At 41.3% G+C, this 23,450-nt stretch overlaps 2 protein-coding genes across 2 annotated transcripts in view; both read right to left on the bottom strand.

Moving 5' to 3' along the window:
- Positions 1-6,649, bottom strand: part of PTPRN2 (protein tyrosine phosphatase receptor type N2) — a 637,318-nt gene extending 630,669 nt beyond the window's left edge. Inside the window, exon 1 of the mRNA XM_040062696.2 lies at positions 6,517-6,649. Within this exon, the coding sequence (XP_039918630.1) occupies positions 6,517-6,649 (133 nt within the window). The remainder of the gene's footprint in view (positions 1-6,516) is intronic.
- Positions 6,650-18,501: 11,852 nt separating this feature from the next.
- The window catches only part of NCAPG2 (non-SMC condensin II complex subunit G2), a 45,285-nt gene continuing 40,336 nt past the window's right edge, over positions 18,502-23,450 (bottom strand). Inside the window, exon 28 of the mRNA XM_040080901.2 lies at positions 18,502-22,249. Coding sequence (XP_039936835.1) covers positions 22,198-22,249 — 52 coding nt within the window. The 3' untranslated portion in view covers positions 18,502-22,197. The remainder of the gene's footprint in view (positions 22,250-23,450) is intronic.

Genomic DNA, 23,450 nt, shown 5'->3' with positions numbered 1-23,450 from the left:
GCAACCTAACTTTAGTTTAAGCTACTTCATTAGTCTCCCCTAGAGGGCAAAGACAGGTGAATCACTCTCCAAACGTGTTTAGCTCTCCCCAGGTTTAACCTGGTTTTTGAAGAGCTGACGTGCAGCACCTACCATGTAGATATTTACAGATACTTGCCTTAGTCTGAGAAATGTATTAAGATAATACTAAGTGGAAAATAATAGCTGCACTCAGGGAGACATTTATCTGACCTGTGTTAGATATGTACAGTTGGGTAAAATTAATTGAAATTTATATACTAGAAACAGGTTAAAAAGGAGCCTAGAGCGATTAGCTCAATTAATTACATTTAGTAAGATGATTCCCAGCCCTTACATTAAGAGAAATAAATCCTTTCTATTCCCAGAGCAGCTTCTCATAGTGTATATGCATTTCTTGACTCCACTTTTTTTTTTTTTTTTTTGTCACAGCTTTGGCATGAAAGAATGAGTTAGTAGTTTTATTTTGTAAATCACTTATCCTTCTAGTCACCTTCCTTCATCTTCTCATGCCTCAAGCTGATCCACTGAACATCTCAGGTTTGCTGCTGCAATTGACTGTTTCTTCCAAGAGAAAAAGTAACTCCATCTAATCTTAAATTTAGATCTTTACAGATCATATAACTCACCAATCTCCATTTCTATCTCCCATTCTAAAGATTTTAATTTCTCATTCCATCCTTTAAACATCCACATTTCAACATGCCTCTCTCTATTCCTTGGCTTCTCTTCTGCTTGCTTCCCTTCTTCATCTGCATCTTCACCTGCTTTCTCTTCGCTTACAAATATAAAACTGTTTGACCAACAACAATATTGCTCACTGCCTTCCTAGATTAATTAATAATGACCATGCTGAGCACAATCAAATAAACATCCAGCTCAGCACTCCTGTGATGGGAGCCAGCAGTGAATTTTCCCTCTTGGAGATTTTCCATCCTCTGCCAAATTTATGACCAAAACCAAATCAATCTTTCCTCCCAAGGAAATTGGGAATTTGAATTTCCTTCCAAATATGCCTGTAAACACCAACACAGGGTTTAGCAAGACAGTAGATACATTGATTTTGTATGAATAACTGCAGAGATTTTTAGCTAAATTTTAGGCTACATTGTCAGCGGGATAAGACCAAAACATGTATCATTCTCAGGCAGCTGGAATGAACACTGCCTTTTGACTTGCACAAGTCTTATGGGTTTGGATACATATGAATGATGGCAACCACCTACATCTGAGCTGATGTTCTCATGCTCTCTTTGCAAACAGTGGAAATCTGACTGCCACAGAGGACCTCAGCTCCTGCTTTTCAATGAGCTCAGCACCCCCAGGGATTGCAGCTGCACTTTCCTCACCATGGCAGTCTCACCACAGTGCTGTCTATAACCCACACTGTTCAGTCACAAAGTACACAGGCCACTGCCTATCTATCAGCAGTGTGTCAACATGACCAGCCCTGGGCTGTACTGGAGGAACTGCCCAAATGTTCCGGGATCTAGGCACCAGGAAGAACGCAATTCCCTCTTAGCAGGCTGACTGACGTCACGGCACTGTGATGGTGTGGTGTGGGGAAGCTTAGAAGTGCTGGGGTGCACTCAGGTAGGAAGCAGAGACAAGCTTATCTTGCAAAAAAATTTCTCTGCGTTTTCTCTTAGTCAGTAAGACAATCAAGAACACAAAAACAACTCCCAAGAAATCCCATCCTATGAAGAACCTTAAGAGCACCCTGCAACTGTTTCCTTTGACTGATAATCCACTTCTTGACCACTTGCAACTTTGAACACAAACAAGTTATAGTAAAAAAGCTATTGTAGAACCGTCATGGCATGATGCCAATAATATTAATGCATGTTCTTACCTGTAATTCTGTGGAACTGACAGATAGACGTGCCTTGATATCAATCTACCTTAAAGCTGCTTTTTAACGTAACTGATAACTTAAGAAACATTTCTAGAATAGGCAAAAAATATTTTTGATGAAGGGAAGAATCCAGTTTCCTACACTGAAACCTTCACATTCTGAGCACACTGCCTTGTCTTAATTGAATTCTTTTGCTGTTTTTTCTTACTTTCTAGTATTATATCATAAATTATACTCCACCATCAAAAATTACATCTAATAAAGACATTATTAAAAAAACAGAGTGCCTATGAGAAGCTCCAAATTAATGCAACTGGAAAGTCAGGCTTTTTTTTTTTTTTTTTTTTTTTTTGGTACTGAACAGATGGTAACACTCTAATTCTCCTACTTTCTCAGCCAGTCTGCTACAAGCCTCAAATCAAAACTTTGATCCAAATGCTACTGAAGTCAATGGGAAGGTTGACATTGACTTCAGTGAACTTCAGCTCAGTTGCTGCAAGAAGCAGAACTGTCCTCATGGATCTTCAAAGCAGTTAACAATGATGGCTGAGAACAACAGCTATGGTAATTTTGTTAAGGTAACATCCCTCCAACAAGAACTAAACCAAGATACACTTCTTTGCTATTCCCCATGAAACATCCATAGTCAAAAGCTCTCTGGACAGTGTGAAACACTGAATGAAATGCAAAAATTCTAAACAAAGAATTTTTTCACCTGTCCTACTCTTTATTTTTCTCTCTTGTAATTTAAGAATCAACATTGGAGAAATGTTTTTCACCAACAGTAACTGAAATCTCTGCTCTTGCAGCATCTTAATTCTGATCAACTTTAGCCACTTGGAACTCCTAACCCACCTCTAAAATATTTTTTTCAGTGGTTAAATATGCACACACTACTTTGTGAAAGTATTAAACTTGACATGCAACAATTTTTAAGTCTTTGAGTATAGCTTATATCCTAGAGAAATGTAAGACACTGTCTTTGCTCACTGTATGTGTCAGGAAATCACAGCTGAAGGTTTAGGAGTATATTTCATATTTATAAGCTGAAATGTGACTTGTCTTTTTGTTAGCAAGTTAAAAACTGAATTCACACTCATTTGACAGACAAAAATTCTGCCTGTGATTACTTGAATACAACCCTGAAGGAACTTTTACACAGTGTATGGAAGCAATTCGAGTGTGGAACAAATGTTTCTGGAAATCTCCACAGCATATCAATGTCCTCATTTAAGAGGAAAATGCACACTGAAAAATGGGTTTGCACACGGCACAAAAGATCAAATTATATTGCAAAATTATATTCGCTGAAGGTTATGAGCATCATTTTACACATTAGAGGTCAATGTGAAGGCACTGAAGCAAGCATATTTACTCTTTTCTGAAACATGTGAGGACAACTTCTGCTATAAAGTACTGATGTTTTAGTACTAATGAAAGAATGTGCTTAAGAATGTTCACAGCTTACTTTGTTATCAAATTCTCTATTTCACTCAGCCTACCTAAAATGAAAATAAAGTACCACTGCAACTTTCTGAATCAATTAGTCTACTCAAAATGCTGTACAATGAAAATGTTTCATTGTACAGTAGTTGGAGCTGCAGTTTTTATTGAAGGTACTGCTTAGTGTTTTGACCATCAACACAAGAATGGAATAACCCAATCCTTTGGAATTGAGCAAACGTGATCAGGATGTATTTTTCCACAGAAGATTACTTTGTAAAACACTTAAAAAGAAGCTCCATAATCTTAAATGAACAATGTCTTATAAATGAATAAAGATTTCTTTAGACTATTAAACTCCCAGCCCCAGTGTTTCATTAAAGACTAATGAATACCACCATGTACTCAGCTGATTTTTTTTTTCCTGTGGAAAAGATAAGAATCTCACTCCTGGCCTAGACCTAGGCAACGAAAAAAGAGAGGGAAAAGACTTTTCCTTATTTGTTCACATTTAAAATGTTACTGTAGATCATCACAGAATGATGAATGATGAAAGGTAAATGTCAAGAAATGGAAGGATATGTGCTTCTCTTGGTAATTGCACCTTAGCAAAACACCTCCTCACAGGAACAATCTACAAAGTTTCATGAATTACAGAGGCAGAAGAAGCAGGAGTAAAAATCTTGTATCTTAATTAACTCCAACTTTAATCTTCTAATTTCTTAAGCAAGTTTGTAATTATGTCGCAAAATAAAGGTCAACATTTAAAGATGCTCACTATACTGGAAAGTGCAGACAAAAGTTGACCGTAAAAAAGAGGGAAGGAATGAAAGTGGATTAATCCATCCCATGAAATGGTAAAGGTCATGAACTTCTGCTTCTGAAAGAACTTTTAGGAAGAGTTCCTGAAATAATGGGGGAGAAAAACCAATAAAAGTATGTTTCTATAATTACTTTGCTTTTAAGGCAGTTTTCAGCACACATTCTAGAGGTCTCATAATGCATCTATCTGTCTTCAATTTTCAGTTAAAGAAGATGGGACTGTGCACAAGAAGAAACCAAATTAGTATCTTTCACATTTAACCACAAATAATCCCAAAACTCGGATACCTCTTACAATTACAGTTATGTCTCCTTATGACTGTGTCTAAAAAACTGTACTCCAAAATTGAACAGAATCTACAATAATAAATAGTTTGAACTCAAGATTAATGAGATCTGATGCACTGGTCAATAAAAGAAATAAAGGAACTCTAATGGAAGTGACAGCTAAAACTGTTTCACTTCGAGCCATGCAAACATTTTCCTGCATCTTGTCAAACACAATCAATCTCTTCCCATCTTTCAGAGAGCCGTGAGATATCAGTGAGGTCCCTATCCCAGCAAGAAGTAGGGAGGCTCAGCTTGTTTTGCTGCCGCTGAAATGCCTCCAAATTATACCTCCAGACCTGTGGATCCACTGTGTAAAATCAAGGCTGCTCTTCCCCCAGTCCCTTCCACACAAGGAAAGCCTTAACTGGCAGGCAGGGATCCCTGCCGAGGCAGGAGCACAGGGAAGCTGGAGGGAAGTAACAAACACACACGTTGTTTCTGCGTTTCAGCTACAACAAACTGAAAAAATACTCTGTGACCCAAACTGATCTGCAGCTTGCGTTTAGGGAAAGAGAATCAAAATCCGACTACTTTGAAAGCACAGTGCAGGCTATTGCACTGGTAAAGGTAAAAATTACAGCTACTACTTGCAATATTTTTATGCAAGCTTTCTCTTCAACAGATTAGGAGAAACAGTCTATATCTATAGCAACCAGGAGAGAGGAGAGATGGATAAATCCAGTCTAAACCATTTCTCCTTAAAACCTTGCATCACTACCTTCACTATAGCAAGCATAATAGCTCATTTTTATTGCCACTTGACTGAAGCCTCATTAAAAATATGGTCAGCTGATTTTAATTCCTTCTTAATAAACAGAATGTACATGAGGAAAACTGCAGCAGTATTCCTCTGGAAGGCTTTCTTTGTTTCTTAAAGGAATTTAATTTTTTTGTCTTAGAAAAAGATTTCTTAGGGACAGTTTGTTTAGCTTTCATTCTGATCTCTATAATTGCCTTAGGTAGATATTAAAATGGGAAAAAAATACAAAATTCCCCTAGTCATGACCTTCTTGACTTAAAGTGAGCTTTGAGAAGATATTGTAAGTGAAATGAGACTGACTCTATTGATAGATATTAATATTAATAGACAATTTAGGTGAGCAGACAGTGCTGAGTGCCTCAGTGCAAGGAAAGGACTGCCAGGGAGAGTGTCACGGGAGAATTGCACCGATTTGAAACACACAGAGTTTGTTTTCAGGATCCCTTCGTGCCGGTGAGGGTCACCTCGCAGGTGGGGATGCTTAGTGCAGATGGTACCTTCGAAATGAAGAAAGGGCCGGTCGAGAACGTCTCAACAGCAAGCGGCTGCTTAATGATCCGCACTGGGCAGCACTGGGGATTTTCTGACAGCTCTGAATGAGCCTTAACCCGCAGCCTTAACCCGGAGTCAGCCAGTGCTGACTGCCACCTCCAGCAGCATGAGTTGGAGAGGGGACTCCACCACAGGCTGCATCTGGGGGATTGTGGCCCGGAGATTTCCTGTCGCCACCAAATATAAGGGCGCTTCAGTGGGCTGAATCCAGCAAAGCGGAAGAAGGGTAAAATATGAGGAGGCTGGAAGCATTTTCGGGGACTCGCCACCGGCGCACCTCGGTTCCAGGGCCCTCGTGAGCCCTGGCGGAAGTTTTCAGCATGCGGGCACAGCGGGTGAGAGCGGCCCCGCAGAGGCGTCCCCGAGACGGGACACGGCGCTGGGGCAGCGGCGGGGGCAGGAGGTGCGAGGGGCCGGGAGCGGGTGGTGAAAGACCGGGGGACGGGGACAGGCAGCGGGAGGCGGTGCTGCTGAGGCACCGGAGGACGGGGCCGCTTATCCGGAGCCGGCGGTGAGGGAGCAGAGGACGGAGCTCCGGAGCCGGCGGAGAGGGACCGGTGGCCGGGGCCGCTTATCCGGAGCCGGCGGAGAGGGACGGGCGGACGGGCCCCTCAGCGTCCGCCGTGCGGGCGCGGCCGCCGGGGCCCTGCCGAGCCGCCCGCGGGGAAGCTCCCGGGCGGCAGCGCGGGGATCGCTCCCCGCCAGCCCCGCGCCCCCCGCCCCTCGCCCCACTCACCGATCCGCGCCTCGGCGGCGGCCCCCGCGGAGGGCGGCTGGATGCGCGGGGCGGCGGCGAGCACCTGCGGCAGCGGCGGCGGCGGCAGCAGCAGCAGCAGCAGCGGGAGGACGGAGCCGAGCGCGCCCATCATGCCTGGCCCATCGCATGCCCCGCTCCCCTGCCCGCCGCCGCCAGCCCTCAGTCCATGCCGCCCGCCCGCCCTGCGTCTCCCGCGGCCGCTCCCCGGCTCCGGCAGCCGCAGCAGATTCAACACCCAGGACAGCGACCAGCGCCGCCCGCCCCCGGCCCCGCCCCGGCCCGCCCGGCAGCCTGAGGGGGAGCGCTCCCCGCCGCCCGCTCCGCCCTGCCCGCCCCGCCGGGACCGCGGGGACAGCGGCTCCGCCGGGCAAGGGCAGCGCCGCGGCTCCCCCGGCGCCCTGACCCTCCCCGGCCTCCGCCGGCAGCCCCCGTAAAGATGGCTGGGCACGGGAAGGGAGTTAACGTGCCGGATTCACACACCTGTACGGGGAAACAATGGAGCCGTGCAAGGGCAATGGCCATTAACTGAAACACAAGAAGTTTCGCCTCGGCAAGAGGGAGAACTTCTTTACGTTGAGGGTGTCAGAGCGCTGGAACAGGCTGCCCACGGAGGTCATGGAGTCTCCCTCGCTGGGGACATTCCAAACCCTCCAGGACACGTTCCTGAGTCACCTGCTTCGGGTGACCCTGCTTTGGCAGGGAGCTTGGACAAGGTGATCTCCAGATGCCTCTTCCAACCCTAAAAATTCTGGGATTCTGTGAAACCAGTTCACCCTATCAAAGTTTTGTCCTGAAACATGTACCAGCTGAGTGGGTCCTCCCTGTGGCCTCCTCGGCAGCTGTTTGTGTGCCAGTGCTTTCTCCGCAGAAAATTACTGGCTGTTCCAAAGGATTTAATGAGCTTTCAGGTAAAATACCTCTGTGAGTTTGCCTGGGAGACGTCCACATGTGTGACATGTTCATCCTCCCCCTCCTGTCCCCAAATCACTCCACACGAAGCGGGAGCATCAGTCCAGGCTGCCAAGAGGGACCAGGAGTCTCAAGCTCATGGAAACCCTCCTGGTTCACAGTCTCTCCTTTACTCACAAATTCACTGTACCAATACTCAGCCTTTAACGCAGCAGTCACAGCCACCAAGGTGGCACAGCACAGGTGCCATGTCTCCATATAAGGGGATGTGGTTTTGGCCAGGACACCCAGCTCCATGCCACACCAAGTGATGCTGGTGCCAGCCCCCTGTGTCACCTAAACATCTACTTTATTCCTCCCTGAAGTTTGAGATTCTCACAACCTTCTTCATACTTCAGGTAAACTGCTCTAACTATACCTGACATGCCTCATCTCTGGCTTTAACCAGACTGAGGCACACTCCAGGCATTTAAAAAGAGTAAAAAATGTAGTACATGAAGTGGCTTTGCCATAGAGCAGAAAAGAAAATAACAGAAATCCACAGAATAAACTAACCCTAAAAGAGCAGACACCTTCCTCCTTGCTCACTTCCAAAACCTGGGGCAGGGGGACTGGGTGGGAGCTCATGGGGAGAACAAGGGGCACTTACAAACAGCTGCAGACAACTCTTCTCCTCTCAGTTTTGCTCTGTGGGAAAAGCACAAACCTCTGTGCTGGAAAAAAAAAAAAAATCATTGGTTCTAGAACTGATGCAAAGACACCTCCTTTCCTTTGTGGTTAAGGTTGGTGACTCAGATCCAAAAAAGGGCAATACTTGATTCAGAAAAAATATTTTTAAAAAAAAAAAAAGTATTAATACTGGATGGTATTTTTGAACATTTCTGCTCTTGAGGTCTGTTACATGACTGCTTATGTCTTGCAGGAGAGTGGTTTCACTAAGCCAAAAAGTCTCTGTACCACAGAAAAAAATCAATTTTGACGACATTGAGAGAAATCTGAGCACTAAAAGGGGAGAAACAAAAAAGGAGGGAAAAGCGTTCTGTGGAAAGGACAAGATGAGAAATGAAAGTGCTGAAACATAAATTAGTATATTCTCATGGGTTATGCAAACCATCTGGCTTTAAAAGCTAGTAGTGGGAACAAGGAAAAAGGTCATCAGAATTAGCAGAGAACTGCAAAACAACTGAAGGTAAGAAAGCAGCAAATGGCAGGCACAGCGAGAGAACAAGTTGTACGTCAAAATACAAAATAGCAGTGATATTACTGGGAACCGGTGCAGCTCTGCAAGGAATGATTTGCATATTTCCTGTGAATTTATGATCAAATACTATGCAGATTTTAAAAGGAAATTAAAATTCTCATAGTCACTCCGTGCAGAGGATTAGCAAAATAATATTTGTTCAAAAGTATTTGAAGTAATGTGAAAAATCAGGACAAGAAAACGCATTCATTGAGGACAGGAAGAAATCCTTGAATATACAAATTCAGTAAAGACAGGAGTCAGGTGTCGAGGAAAGAGTAATGTGTCAATGAGTAGGTGAATAAACCATTTGGAGAAAGCTCAAGTAGCAATTCTCAGGACTGGGAAGTGCAAGGCATTCCCTGCCTGGCTGTACTTTATGGTTTTGCAGAAGGCTTTACCTAACAAAGATACACAGATCTGTCTTAAAGCCCCAGGAGCAGACAGATTGAAGTAATGGGTATTAGGTATAATGAATTTTGTTAATGAGGTGTAAAAACTGCAAGGCTCAAGTCTGTGTGCAAATTAGATGAAAAACAGTATCGCAGTGTAAATAACATGTCACATGCAGCTTCCTTGCTGGCTCACAGTCATTTTATCAAGACAATTATCAGTGCCAAGGTTTTTAAGAGTTCGTATAATAAATTGAGCATCCACGGTTAGGTCTACCAACCTTGTGAGGTTGTTTTGATTGTGGTTTTTGTTATCATGTTTTCAATAACATGAACTGTGGAAAAAGAAATCCTAAAGTATGCAAGTCATTTGTGAAAATTTCTAGGAAGACTAGAGAAATTACTCCATTCCTGAAGTCAGGGATGTTGTGGGGCTCAAACAGAACTGTAGGACTTGATATTTTGAAAAAACGATATCAGCAAATTATTTCTGTAAGGGCATATTTAAATCTTTTTGGTAAGGGATTCTAAAGATATTGAATAGTGGCTGAGAGGGTAGCATATCAGCTCTCTCCTGCTAATGTGTCTGGAGGTGAGTGTGAGGCTTCATGAAAGAATGATATTGGAAATTACAGAACTGAAAAATTCAGTCCAGTGAGTAACACATTGAGGTTTAGCATGTCCTTAATTGCTGGAGCTAAGTCTTTTTATGATGCCCATTTAGATGTGAAAAACATGCTAGGCAAAGTTAAAGGAGAGCTGGATAATCTATATTATTTTATGCATGTGAAAGATTTACATCCTTATCCATGGCAACCACAGCTGAACAGGAGTTTTTCAAGGGAACACTTTTCGGTTTGAAAATGCTGTGTTGTCTGACTAAGGTTTTTCATGAGAAACATACATGTTTTAATCAAAAATCCACTAGTAAGGGCTAGAAAAAAAGATCCAGAAGGGGCCAGAAATGATCCCAGTAGGAATTTAAATCCCATTAGCCCAGTAGCCAGGACACCTGTGTGGCCTGGTATTTTAAAGGTTCAAATTTTTGCTCTGGTTGATTCAAAGACAGGAACTAACCAGTGGATATTTAGGTCAGCCTCCCTCAATTTCACTGGGCCATTCACGATTATATTAAAAGCAAATGACCCTGCTAGAAAAGACCTTGTAGGCAGTGGTTTAGCATGGGAGATGCAAGAAGATCATTATAGGAATTATTTTGTTGATTTATTATTGTTTAGAATGAAATATTAGGAGTAGTGAATTAATCAGCTGGGAATTGAGTAAATGGTAGAATGTTTTAGAGATGTAAGAACAAAAAGTGCCAAAATTACACAAACCAGACACTGATTGGGTGTAAAAAAGAAACACAGGATTCAGTTAAAGTAGAACATTGCCAGAGAACAAGTTAGGCATAAAAGATACACGAAGCAAAAATACTCCTAACACTTACCAATTTGTAAATAATTGTGATATGAATAAAATGTTGTAAACGGAATTTATATAATACAGGATAGTTAGAGGCTAATTATTAGAACTTAGAACACAAAGGTAACATCTGAGTTTCACTGTGTACTTAGTTACTGAGGTCGTTTGAAAGCCTTTGCAAGTCTCTTGCTTAATTACAAATGGGAATTCTATTTATAAACATAGGTACACCTGCTTGTAGAAATTGTGTATTTTTACTGGATAGAAGTGCCTGTTTCATCTAAGGATCACAGAGCTATTTGTCAGTTTATCCAAGTATAAAGAAGAGCCTGAACAAAAGGTCAGTTCCAGCTATGCTAAATACACTCTACCTGCACAGACAAACAAGCCCTTAGAGAGAAAAGAAGCATTAAAATTACCTTCTTCATTTTCTTTCTTCCTCTCATCCCCCTGTCCCCTCCAGTCCCCCCTCCCCAAATCAAGACTTCTGAGCACGTTAATTGCAGATCATTTGTCCTGCTAATGGGCCCAAAGTCCACAGGGAACAATACCTATCAGGAAGTTTATCTTAGATTCAGTAACCTAGATATCTTGGCAGAGCTTTAAGATGTATTGGAGGGTTAAGGGTGAAAGAAGAGAGAAAGAGATAGAGAGGTTTGTGCTATATCTGTGCCTGGAAAAGACAGAATTTATACTGTTTGATTATTTCCATGTTCTGGCTTGAGAGGATGTAGGTAAAATATTCAAGGCCTGTAGATATATCTACAGACACTGAGGGAGATTTTGAAGGCTCTGATGCACATGTAACCTTCACCACACCTTTCTGAGGACAGAAAGAGCTGCTTGAGCAGCAGTGAGCCTCCAGCACTTGTGTGTGATTTGAGAACTTCTTTCACAAGACTGGTAAAAATGAGGCCACAAAAACCCTCTCTGGAGCCACATCTTGGGGTGCCAGGGTTACAAGAGGAGCAGCACCAATTGCCACTTTGCAGGTTGCTGGTGTGAGCAATCATAAACTCTGCTCTGGCAGCTGACATGCACCGGACACTCTTCAGGGTGATCTTGCAGAGACACTCAAACAGTGACTGCAGAATTGTTCATATGTTCATATCCTAGCATATTTTAGTTACATTTATTCACTATTATTGATGGAAAGTTTAAAGTCACAAGATTTATATTCAAATTATGTGAGAGGGCTACTGCAATTGTATTGCAGAGGCTGTAATAGCCCTTGGTATTAAAAACTATCATGAAAGTTTAATAGAAATTTTGTACTATGCACTTAACCAGTAGCTTCTTTTACTCATGTATGTTGAAAAAGTACAGGTGTGGTCATATAGCTTTGTGTATTTCATCCTTTCTGTAAGATAAAATGTATAACTTATTCCATGTACACATTTTTTAAAATATAGAATATAAATAGTTAATATTTTAAAGCAATTAAAGGAAGGACTTTACTCTGCAATAACTATAAACAATATGTCTAAAAAGCCATCCAGTGCCTGAGACAATAAGAGTGTTTAAAACATAAGAAGCTCTACAGAAGCCTGGATTACTGAGACCTAAAATCCTACCACTCTCTCCATAGCAGTACAAATACTCACTTGAAATTCAGTATGGTGGTATTCTGAATTTGGGGACAAAGTTTTAGGACAAAGCAGTAGAAAGTTTCTAAAGGGAAAAGTCTTTAACTGTTGTGAAAATGTATAGTCCAAAGTCATATCAGCAGTGATTGTGGTCTTTTTTTTCAATTGTTGAATATCTCATAGTGTAACTAAAAGTACTTGAAAGGATTTTAGCATTTGATGCAGCATTTACTGATTTTCATTTTTATTTAATGTCTATAAAGCTAGCAGAACCTTAGAATTTTTTTTTTAATTCATACTGAATACAGTTTAGCATGAAAATAATTATATGCACAGTCTAGAAGATATCAGAGTGCTTGAAGGAAGATAGTAGTAGGATTAACTTTATGAATGCAATTCTGTTATATCTAAAAATGATGTTGTCTGGCTGTTCTCAGCTATTTTAAAGCTTTTTTCCTTGTTTCCAAAATTGTATTAGAAAATGTCTTTGTTCTGGTGCACACTAAAAGTTTTACTCTACATATTTCAGCATCACTGAGGAACATGAGTTCAATACAGAACCACGAGGAAAAATCCTAGAGAACTGTGCAAGTCCATCCACGACTGATGAAGTTTAAAAAGGAGAAAAAAAAAAAAAAAAAAAAAAAAAGTAGGTTGATTTTATTTATGACTGATAAGATGTGAGCCAATGTTTTATTCCCTGTGCTGTAACTGAATGATAATGGTTTTTATATGTTTCTGGAAAGGAGCCTAAAGTGGAATGTTCAAGGCCTAAGAGATGAAATGCAGCTAGAGAAAATTATCAGCAAGAATAGCAGGAGAAGTGACTCACATTAACTGAAGACCTAAACATCTTTGTATATGAGTGCTCAGGGCTGACTTCCAAGGCTCTAAGAAGCCTTGGTACCAGACCAGCCACTTCGGTGTGCATGTGTGAGGAAAATTTCCATCATCTCTCCTGCTGGTTTGATAGGGATGCTGGAGAGAGCAGCTTCTGTTAATGTAGGCATTTGCAGGTCTGGATTGAACCCAAATTCGTTTAAAACTCATCTAAAATTCTAGCTGACTTGTTCAAATACCACTTATGGTGATACCTACAGGAAAAACAGGTTGCTGAAGCTGCATTTGGTGTGAAGTTGTTGGAAGAGAAGACAAAGGTGGAGTGAAGCAAGAAACAATGTGTGGATGTCCAGAGCCTGTGAAGAACAGACCCCTGGTGTCTCGAGGCAGGGCTACAGTAACTGGTGAGTCAACTCTGAGGCCGTTCTGACATCTTTATATCTGGTGTCAGGCTATAAAAGGGAATTTGGGCTTCCCTGGGAGAGGGATGGCCTCTGTGAGAACAAGCACAGGTGACTCAGGTGCTCCAGACCTTGTCCCTTTTCACTGAGAAAGGCTGTATTCCTGCTAATACCCACTGTCACCTCAGTTCAACACAGGCTGAACTGTGACTTGCCTCTTTTGTAGTCACTGGAGACAGATTTCAAAACAAAAGCACCTGAATTTCTGCTGATTTTTATGGGCATTAAGAGGCCTCAGCACAGCTTAAAAACTTGCTGTCTGAGCACACCACGATGGGATATCCAAGTGAAAGGATCAGACAATTGCAATGTATTCTGATAATAGGTTCTTGTTCTTCAAAACCATCGTGAAAACCTTAGGTGTGCAATGAATAATTAGATTTGGTTACCATTGATCAAAATTGACCTGAAATGTCAATAGGGAGACTTTTTTTTTTTAAGTTAATTAGGTTCTTTTAATGGGAGGGAGTTCAGAAACAGTTTAAAAATTCTATTTTCATCCAGCTTTGCTGATCTGTAAGACTTGATGCTTGGTGAATGGATTTTACGAGTAACCCCCTGGGATAACCTACCCACTCTTCTTGTGCTCAATTAAAGGAGGAATGACATTACTGCACTTTGTCATTCTGAAAGAGTTGGCCTGTAGCTGATTGAAGCTGCTGAGGAGGCTCTGGCTATATGTCCCCCACTTGCTGTACCTGACTCAGAACCTGCAGCCTGGTTCCAGTGCTGAGCACCCACAGCTGGAGACGGGTGCCTTGAGGCAACAAGCATTACAATCTGGTGAACATGGGAAAAAATCCCATGGAAATTTTTTACCTTAGTGTCACTGTGCATTTTTAAGATGGTGATAAGTAAGCCTACAGAGAGCTGGAAAGAGACACGAATCACTGTGAAATTCTGGGACTGCAGTGAGTAGTGCCATAGTAACGCCATTGCAGGAGCTGGGTATGAACAGCAGGCAGCAGGCTCAGTGTGGAGCTGTGTGCTGAACCACGAGGGGATATAAGCACTGACCATTTGCTGTGTCATCAAAGCAAGGGGTTTGCACAGTCCATACAGCAGGTACAGGGAACACTTAGTGTGGAATGAGAACTTCTCTTAATGTGATTGAAGATGTGTCATTTGACGCATAATCACAGGAGAGATTAAAGCTGTGCACATCTTCATTTTGATACCACTTGACTTTTGAGTGTCTGACTTTTCAGCTCTAATAACACTCTTAAACCATGTCTTTATGTGTTTCAAAGGATTATAGAATCTTTGAGGTTGGAAAAGACCTCCAAGACTGAATCCAACCCAGCAACCCTGTGTTTGCCATAAAACCATATCCCCAAGTGACACATCCACACATCTTTTGAACACTTTCAGGGATGGTGATTTCATCCCTTCCCTGGGCAGCCTATTCTAATGCTTGATCACCCTTTCAGTGAAGAAATTGATCCTAATACCCAATCTAAACCTCATCTGGCACAGCCTGAGGTTTCATCCTCCATGTCCTATCCAGGAGACATTGGCCTGCTTACTGCAAAACACAGAAACAAACCTGGTGGTTGCCCAGAGTTTAGAATATTTGCTATAGTTGCTGTGTGTCCATAAGCTTGGAGCATCCTTGAGGATATTTTCCTCCTGGTACACTATAAAGGAAATGTAGAATTCAGCAATATGTTTGATAGTAACTCAGAATGGAGCAGGAGCTCAGATCCTTTTCACTGCAGTTTTATAACAATGCTTATTGACATGGGTTATTTTGAATAGCAAAAAATTAATTAAAAAATCAAGTAAGGTCATAATTTCCAGTTTAAAAAATCAGAAAGTCTTGCTGAAAGCATTCTGGTATCTTTAGAGTACAAGACTGCTTAGGCCATTGCCTGTGATATGTTTCTTTTAAAGGAAGGTCACTTTTTGAGGGTATGCTGTGACTGGGAGAAAAAAAGTATAGGGAAAGTTCATGGTAATGACAGCTGGGGAGTGGAACATTGTTTGGACTACACTGATATTACATTATGTGTCTCTGCAAGTACACAATTATGTTGAGAACAATCTTGGGTTTCAGAGAAAGTATTAAAAGTTGAATAATAGAAAAGACAATGCTCTTTTTCTGTTCTGAATCACTACTTCAAAAACCCTTTCTGTTGCTCCCTGTTGTACTTCAGTGTGTTCCAATGGAGCATCAAAAACCAAACAAAACCACCTACTTTGCTTCTCAGTGGAATTTCCCTCCTAGGCTGCGCATTTCCCATGAACTGTTCTGCTCTGTATAACAAAGCTTCTACTGTGCGTGATGAAGGGGTACACAAACAGGTGAACAATGTTCTTGCTCTGAGGTGTGTGATGGATACTTAACATTCTATCATTTCATCTCCTAGACTGCCAATGAAAAAAGGAAAATCATGGTGAAAAAATGGTAAAGCCACAGAATTCTACTGGCAAGAATTACATTAAACACAATTAGAAAAAATACCAAGACAAAAATAAACTTATAACTGACATTTTCTTTCATTTGCAGATCAGTACGATTAGAGGTAGAAGAGCTGTCCTAAACTGGAAGTGCAACAGGAAGCTTGAGAGCCAAGAGGCCAAAGATGGTCTTGACAAATAGGTTTATAAAAGAATATATATATATATATTTGCTTCCCTCTCACTGTAATTTAAAAACAAATAAACAAACAAACAAACAAACACCCCAACCAACAACAAAAAAATGGTTCCATGTACTTTTTTTCCACAAAGTCACTTTATTTCCAGAGTCAAAACCATGACACCTGTTCAGATGTGCTAATTGCCCAGGAGAGTCTCTCATCAGATAGCACAGAGCACTTTCTAATATTAGATCACACTAAAACAGGCCTGCTTTTAAGCATCCAATCAATGCACCATGATCCACTGATAAATTAAAAACTGCAGACTAGGTTCCCTGATCTCGATGTGCTACTCAGGCAGTTTAAGGCTCTGTGATCTCAAGTGGGAAGATAAGAATCCCCCAGAGGCTGGCTGACCTGTGATGGATGGCTTAGGAGCCAGAGTTTGCTGTCAATTCCAGTGTAGATCAAATCTGGCAACCAGGAGGCTGTAATCAGATCCCTTGATCTCTTTCTTGCATCAAATAGTTCTCAATTTCATTGCAGATAGACTGGTTTTATATCCTTTTTGAGCCCGAGCATAACATTAACTTTTAAAATTCTGACAATAGGAGACACCTCACCAACAAAAGGAAAAAAAAAATCTGATCTCGAAGATGGCAATCCCACCTTTAACTTCTTTCATTTAAAAACCAGATTCTTGGGACATAGAGCTGCACCATGCAGTGCCCATCTCAGACATTTTTGCTACTGTCCTTGAGTTTGAATATAGGTTGTTGTGGGCATTGCACATTTCCTAGCAGCTCTTGTACACAAGGCAAACTCACCTGCTGTGCCCAGTGACCAGCTCAGGCACTGGCAAACAAGTGTTTTACACAATATGGGGGGATAGACCACTGAAAGGGGAGCAGCCCATGAGAGGGAAACTGGGGACAGAAGAAAAAGGTAACAATTTTTGTCAGGAACGATGATCTCCTTTAATAAAGGACCACTTTTAAATACAGAACAAGCCTTAGAACTTCTCTTTGTACAGAACTGAGAAAATATTGAGAGTAAAAGCCTTTTCTTTATCCTGTGTATTGGTAGTTTCCACCATAGAGGATGGTGTAAGAATGGACACAGTTTTTGGCAGTGTGATCAGTAAAAGGAGCCTGCCCAGCCAAAGGATTGTCCTTCAATGCAGAACAGTCCTTAAACAGCCAGAACTAGAGCAGGAAGTAGAGTTACTTTGGGTTTTTTCTTTTGTTTTGCTTTGTTTTGTTTCTAAGTACTGTCCTAGACTGGTCTAATTGAATTTGTAGGTTCTTACAGATGCTGTATTCTTCCTTTAGAGGCTGTTCTGAGAAAATAAAGTTGCAAACACCTAATTTTAATAATCATGGCAAGATTTCAGAAAGGTCTGTGCATGAACCCTGAATTTCTCACTAAGAAGCTTGTGCTCAGGTACCATTTCAGGCAGTGGGTACGTAAGGATGTCAACAGTAGGAAACAATAAAAAAAAGAAGCTAAATCAATATTCTTTATTCAGATGGGAGCTGAGCTAACACAAACAGTTTATCTAAGTGTTTAATAATTACCCCTAAAGGCAGGAAGCACACGCCATTGCACATTGTAAAGGACCCTGAAGGAGGCTGGGCTGGCTCTACGTCCTTTGATGTGGGCATGGGGGTCACAGAGGATTCACGTACCTCTCCAGCAAGAACTGCTAAAATGTACCTGCTTAAAATGTAAGGCTTTACAGCAGAGCATCTGCTACTGCAGCATAATAAAAATGTATTAACCCAAGACAAGGATTTATTGTGGGTGTAGTAAGATGGGTAAGGAACCAACTGAACGGAAGAGAGAACTAGATTAGGCTGAAAAGTAATTACTAATGATGTTTTGGAACAGCATCTTATTTAATATTTTCATTAATGACAGCACAAAAAATGAGCATCAACTAATGAAGTTTGAACATATATTTGAAACTGGGACAAGTTGACAGAGTATAAAACAAAATACTAGAATTTTACATAGGAAGAATCTAGTAAAGTGATGTCTTAAGTAATGTAAGCACTGTGATATAATCTGTCCAGCCATGTGTTTGCGAACCAAGTTATTTTGCTAAGAAAAAGATGGTCCTCTGGTTGAAAAGAACGACAGAGAGAAAAGATTGGTAACAGCTTCTGCTTACTGGAGTCATGAGCAGTAACAAAATAAAAGTAACAGAACTCCTACTGCCACACTGTTTTCAAACAGTGGTGACAGAACAGAACAGAGAACTGAAATTTCCTCACTGCCACAGCATATCATTTCTGCAGCTTTGCTAGAACCATGATGTGGAACTGGAGAGAGACAAAGGACTCTGATTAGAGAAGACCCAGAACACATCTATGCTGAACACCCTAACCAAGTGAAAAGCCCCAGTGGCTGCTGAGTAAATGAAAGCCAAAGCTACAGCACTGCTGGAAGCCTGGGGCTGTGCCTCAGCTCATGCTCAGACAAGCAGAAAAACAGAGCCCACAACCAAGAATTCGCATCTAGAGCAGATTAGGCAAGACCTGTGCGGATCTGCAAGGGCTTAATGAACCTGAAGAACTGCTGGCCTCGTGTGGAAAGTTCTGCAGCTGTTCCTGAAAGCTGCCCTTGGCCAGCTGCTCGTCACAGTGCCAGTACTAACCCATGCTCTTCTCTCAGAGATGGGCAGCTGCCACAACAGGGGCTCCTGGCACAGGCACCCTGGACTCTGCAGTGGTCTTGGTTTGCAAGACACTGGAGCAGATCAGCAAAGACTATGGAAATTCACTGTTGTGTGCATGGTTTCACATCACAGTCACTCTCAGGAGTGTCCTTCACTAAGCATCTTTCAAGGTGAAAGAGTGTGTCAAAATTAGGCTGATTTCCTTCAGAAAGTCAGACCTCAGAACGCTTGAGTACATGGGAGTTTAAATACAAAGTGAGTTGCAGCTCTCATGGAGTAAACAACAGGTGCAAGGTGAATTTTTTTAACTTCCCTGGCTGTTCTGAAGGTTAGTATGTTTGGATCTATACCTGAAGATATTTATTTGCTAAGGCAGAAGTTTGAGAATTTCTCCTGTTTTTTTTCCTTAGCTCACAAGTTGAAGCTGTGATAGGTAGCAAATGCTGGGCTTTGTTTCCCATCCAGACAACAAAGCAAATGAACATTGTCATTACAAAAAGAACCCAAGTCCTTACAAATAATCTTGATTTCTAAAGTTATTGCTTTTTCCAGTCTCATTGATCCTGAATGCATATGCACAAAGGGAAGAGCTCCAGACAGGGCACTCACAAGTACAACTGTGACCGGAACGTTTCTTCTGCAGGCAGCTCTTCATCATCAGCACCTGCCAGGGCCAGTTGCCCAAAGGAGTGTCACAGACTGGTGTTTTCTTGCTCATTTTTCAAGCAATTTTATTAATCAAAGTCAGGTTCAACTTCTTCAAAAAGCTGAACAGATCTCAAAGTCTGTCTCAAGATTAAGGGAAGTTTTCAAACATACTCAAAGAACACCTCTTCCCCAACAGCACTTTTGATTAATAAGATGAAACAAATCTGTTTTATAGGTTTACAAAAGATAACAGCTTAAGAAATATCCTATTTATTTGTTATCTTCCAAATAGAAGGAAAATGTAGATTTAAATTTTTGCAAGATTAAAGTTTGCAATGAGAAAGAAAGTGAAACATAGAACTCCTCTGAAATTCTTATGGAATTTGCCACAAAGGACTAAGGAGAAAGCCCTAACAGACCTTGGCTCAAGGAATCCCAACACCATTATTTGTGTAGCAGAAAGCCGATGTTTTTTCATGGCAGATCAGTTTAGTAGAGCCAGACTAGAAATTGAGCTGAAATATGTTCACCAGCCGCAGGACTAACATAAAATTATTTCAACCCTCTTAGGAACCACTTGAGTACCAGCCACCAGGAAGACAAAGGTTTACCTTGAAATTTTTTACCCTTCCTAGCAGTATCACCTCTGAGTTCTTCAAAGGAAATCCACATATTTCTGATGTTGATGGATTGAACTTTATTTCATTCAGGTGCAGGGCTATTGCATCTGTACCATGAATTTCATGAAAAAAACGAAAACTATACATTGAAGAAAAACAAGGCAGTGAATTTGGATTCTTTTCTAATCTAATGATATGAGCAAATACTGAGAGACTGAGAAGCAAAAAAATAAACTTATTTACATATTCATTGAGTAATTTGTTTAATCAGAAGATTTAAAAGGTCATTACCGGAACACCTGCCTGTTAACAGATGTAAAAGAATGAAGGCCAAAGAACACAGTTTTTATAAAGATGTTGATAGATAAACAGTTGGCAGATCTGCAGCTACCTGCTGGGGCAAGCATTAGTTTCTTTGGTCAGGCCACTGTTGTGGATGAGGTAAATTTGGAACTCATGAATCCATGCACACATGGTCTTTCCTGTTGCAAAGCTTGCCAGTTTTTTATTAAGAACTGCACTGCTTTTAAATATCATCATTCCAACTAAAACAGCTTTTTTCAGTAGGAAAGTTTTATGTCCCAAGGTCAAGTATGTCAAGTACGGTCTGATGTTTGCACTGACAGCACTGGCTAGGTGGTTTTATTTTCCTCTCTATCTCTTTTCCTCACAAATTGAAAATACTATTTTTTTCTTAATTATTCTACTATTTCTTTTTGACTTGTAGCCTTTCAGTCCTGCCCCCATGTCCAAAGGGGTGGAGGCAGTGAGGGAGCAGCTGGGTGGTGCCTGGCTGCTGGCTGGGCTTGAACCACCCCATGAGCTCATTTACAGGTATCTCCATTAAGGCAAAATAACACTCTGCAATCAGCATTCTATTAGTCTTGGGACAGTATCTGGCTGCATGAAGAAAAATAAATATGTGGCTTAGATGCCTACATTATCTGCATCATTAGTACTAACTTATCAAAATAGCTATATTTTTAAAAATAGCTAAATGTAAAATAATTTACATATTACTCAAGTCTACATTTAATAGTTAAGACACTTCTCCCCAGTGTACTGGGTACTCAATCACCTGAATATTCAAGTTATTAGGAAGCTCAGGGGAGAATCTGGTCCAATCCCCAGCTCAGCAGGGCTAACTCCAAAGCTATGACACCATGGAAGGTGGGAGCCCTCCTTGTCAGCCAAGTGCTGCACATCTCCAAGGATGGATATTCCACAGGCATTCTGAGTAACCTCTTCCAGTTCCAATTCACTCTCATGATTTTTTTCATGTCCAACAAGAAATTCTCTTGCTCAAGTTATTTCTGCAGCCATCTTCTCCTCCATTCATCTCTGGGGAAAGTGCTTCCTTTATCCTCCCCTGCAGGCGTCTCTGGGGAAAGTGCTTCCTTTATCCTCCCCTGCAGGCAGGTGCAGGCAGCAAGAAGCCGCCCTCGTGCAGGTGCTCGTGTGCGTGGTGCAGGATTTGTCCATCAGGTCCAGGTCCTTGCTGAACATCAAGAGATGCCCCTCGGTGTCAGCTGTGGCTCCCAGCTGCTGTCATCTGCCATCAGTCCGAGGCTGCTGCTCACCCTGTCACCAACCAGCCCTGGCAGCAGGGCCTGTCCTCAGCAGTGCCACAGCCACAGCTGCCAATCTCACCCCTTTATTCTTCCACTCTGATGGTCCAGCCAGTTTCCCATTCACCTTCCAAGTCTACCCATCCATCCCATCTCTCTCCAGCTTGGCTGTAAGGATACTGTGAAAGACTGTAAAAGTCTTTGCCAAAGGTAGGACCCAGCACATGCTGAGCTCTCTCTTCTACAAAGGGGGAGGGAAGTCAGGCTGGTTAGGCACAGCTTGCCCCTGGTAAAGCCATGATGGCTATTCACAATCACCATTTTGACCCACACATACGTCAAAATAAGATTCATTTCCATAAGCCCAAGGAATATGCTCTAGTCCTCCCAGGGACTGAGATCACTTGTTACCTCAGTCTCAAGAGTATTTATGATACAATTATTATTATTTGTTTCACAAAAACAATGGTACAAAAATACTGATTTTACACTCCCCCCAACAAGACATTTTTATACAGAATAACCCCTTTGCAGCTGTTGAAAAATCTTTACTATTACAAAATTTCTATACACACTTTTATACATTTTGCTTGCTTTAAATGTACAGAATAACAGAAAGCAATCTTAAACAATTCACAAGTTTACAAGGTAGGTTTTTCAAAAAGCAATATATCTTCCCTCAATTTTCACGACAAAAGCTTCTGCGTGGTCACGGATTCAAAAGCTCATCCAAAATTTTCAGGGATGATTCATACAGGAATCTGAAATGCCATGAAACAGTGCATAACAGAATTAGAAATGCTAAATGCCAAATCAATCCTCAACTATTTGATTGTCAGACTTGAGAGCCACCACATGATTTCATTGACCACTTAGTCCATATTAGTTTATTAGAGTGCCTTTACAAATTACTTTTGAAAGAGCTGGATTCTTTTTCTTTCAACTTTTCCATTTTTCTGCTGATCATCTCTGTCTCCAGAATATCCAACAGCAAACCAGTTTAAATTGCTATGTCAATTCAAGCACATTTTCTAATATTTCATCATCTAGTTAAAGAACCCATTCGTTTTCTGCACAGCATTGTTACTCTTTTGTTCAAACAAAACAGTGAAATTCATTCTAAGACCACTTTTCATTCTTTTACTTTCTTCATTTCTCCCTCACTCTTCAGTCTTTATAATTTTTCTTCTCACCTGTGGCAACTTTTTCCAAGCCTGAGCTTTCTATCTCATCCTTATTAGCAGCTGCCTCCTCCAGCTGCCCTCACACTCCCCTTAGTCCCATTCTGGCTCTGATCTCCAATCACACGATTCTCTCTGCGGTGCCACAGCCTTTAAGCCAGGGTGAAACTCCAGCATCAAAGTAAGGCAGTGTTACAAGGTACTACAGAATTAGCATAATTAGGTCTATGGGTTTAGGCATAATGCTGCTTTGTATAAATTTTATTTTGTTACAGTTTAAGGCTATAAAACCAATGGATTTGTAATGTGGGACCATTGTCACATTGGCCAAAAGCCATCAATTGGAATAACTGCGCTCTTCCCCAACAAACAAGCTGGAATCCATTTTACCAAGTACCTTTCTAGGGAACTTAAAGATGGGAGGCAGAGAAATGATACCCAGAGTTATACACCAAAACAATTCAACAGACATGATTTACAGATGCAATGAGAGCGCAATTAAGAATTTGGGAGCTAGCTAAATGATAATACTAAAGAAATATCTTTGAGCACAGCCATTAACTAAATTTAAATTCTAATACTCATATCAAAATAATAAATAAAGTAAATACACAGCATTAAGTAAAAGCTATTATCCTATAGCACATTAGGTTTTACAGAAGGTGAGACATTTTTCTCTAGCCTCCAAATGACTGCATTGACAACATTATCTGCTTTTTTTCGTTAGGCATAAATATTTGCATTTTATAAACTAAACTCATGTGTGTGCCATTACTCTTGA

Source organism: Hirundo rustica, chromosome 1, assembly GCF_015227805.2.
Source record: "Hirundo rustica isolate bHirRus1 chromosome 1, bHirRus1.pri.v3, whole genome shotgun sequence".
Classification (NCBI taxonomy): Eukaryota; Metazoa; Chordata; class Aves; order Passeriformes; family Hirundinidae; genus Hirundo; species Hirundo rustica.
The sequence above is the reverse complement of the archived record's forward strand: the minus strand, read 5'-3'. Positions and strand labels throughout refer to the sequence as shown.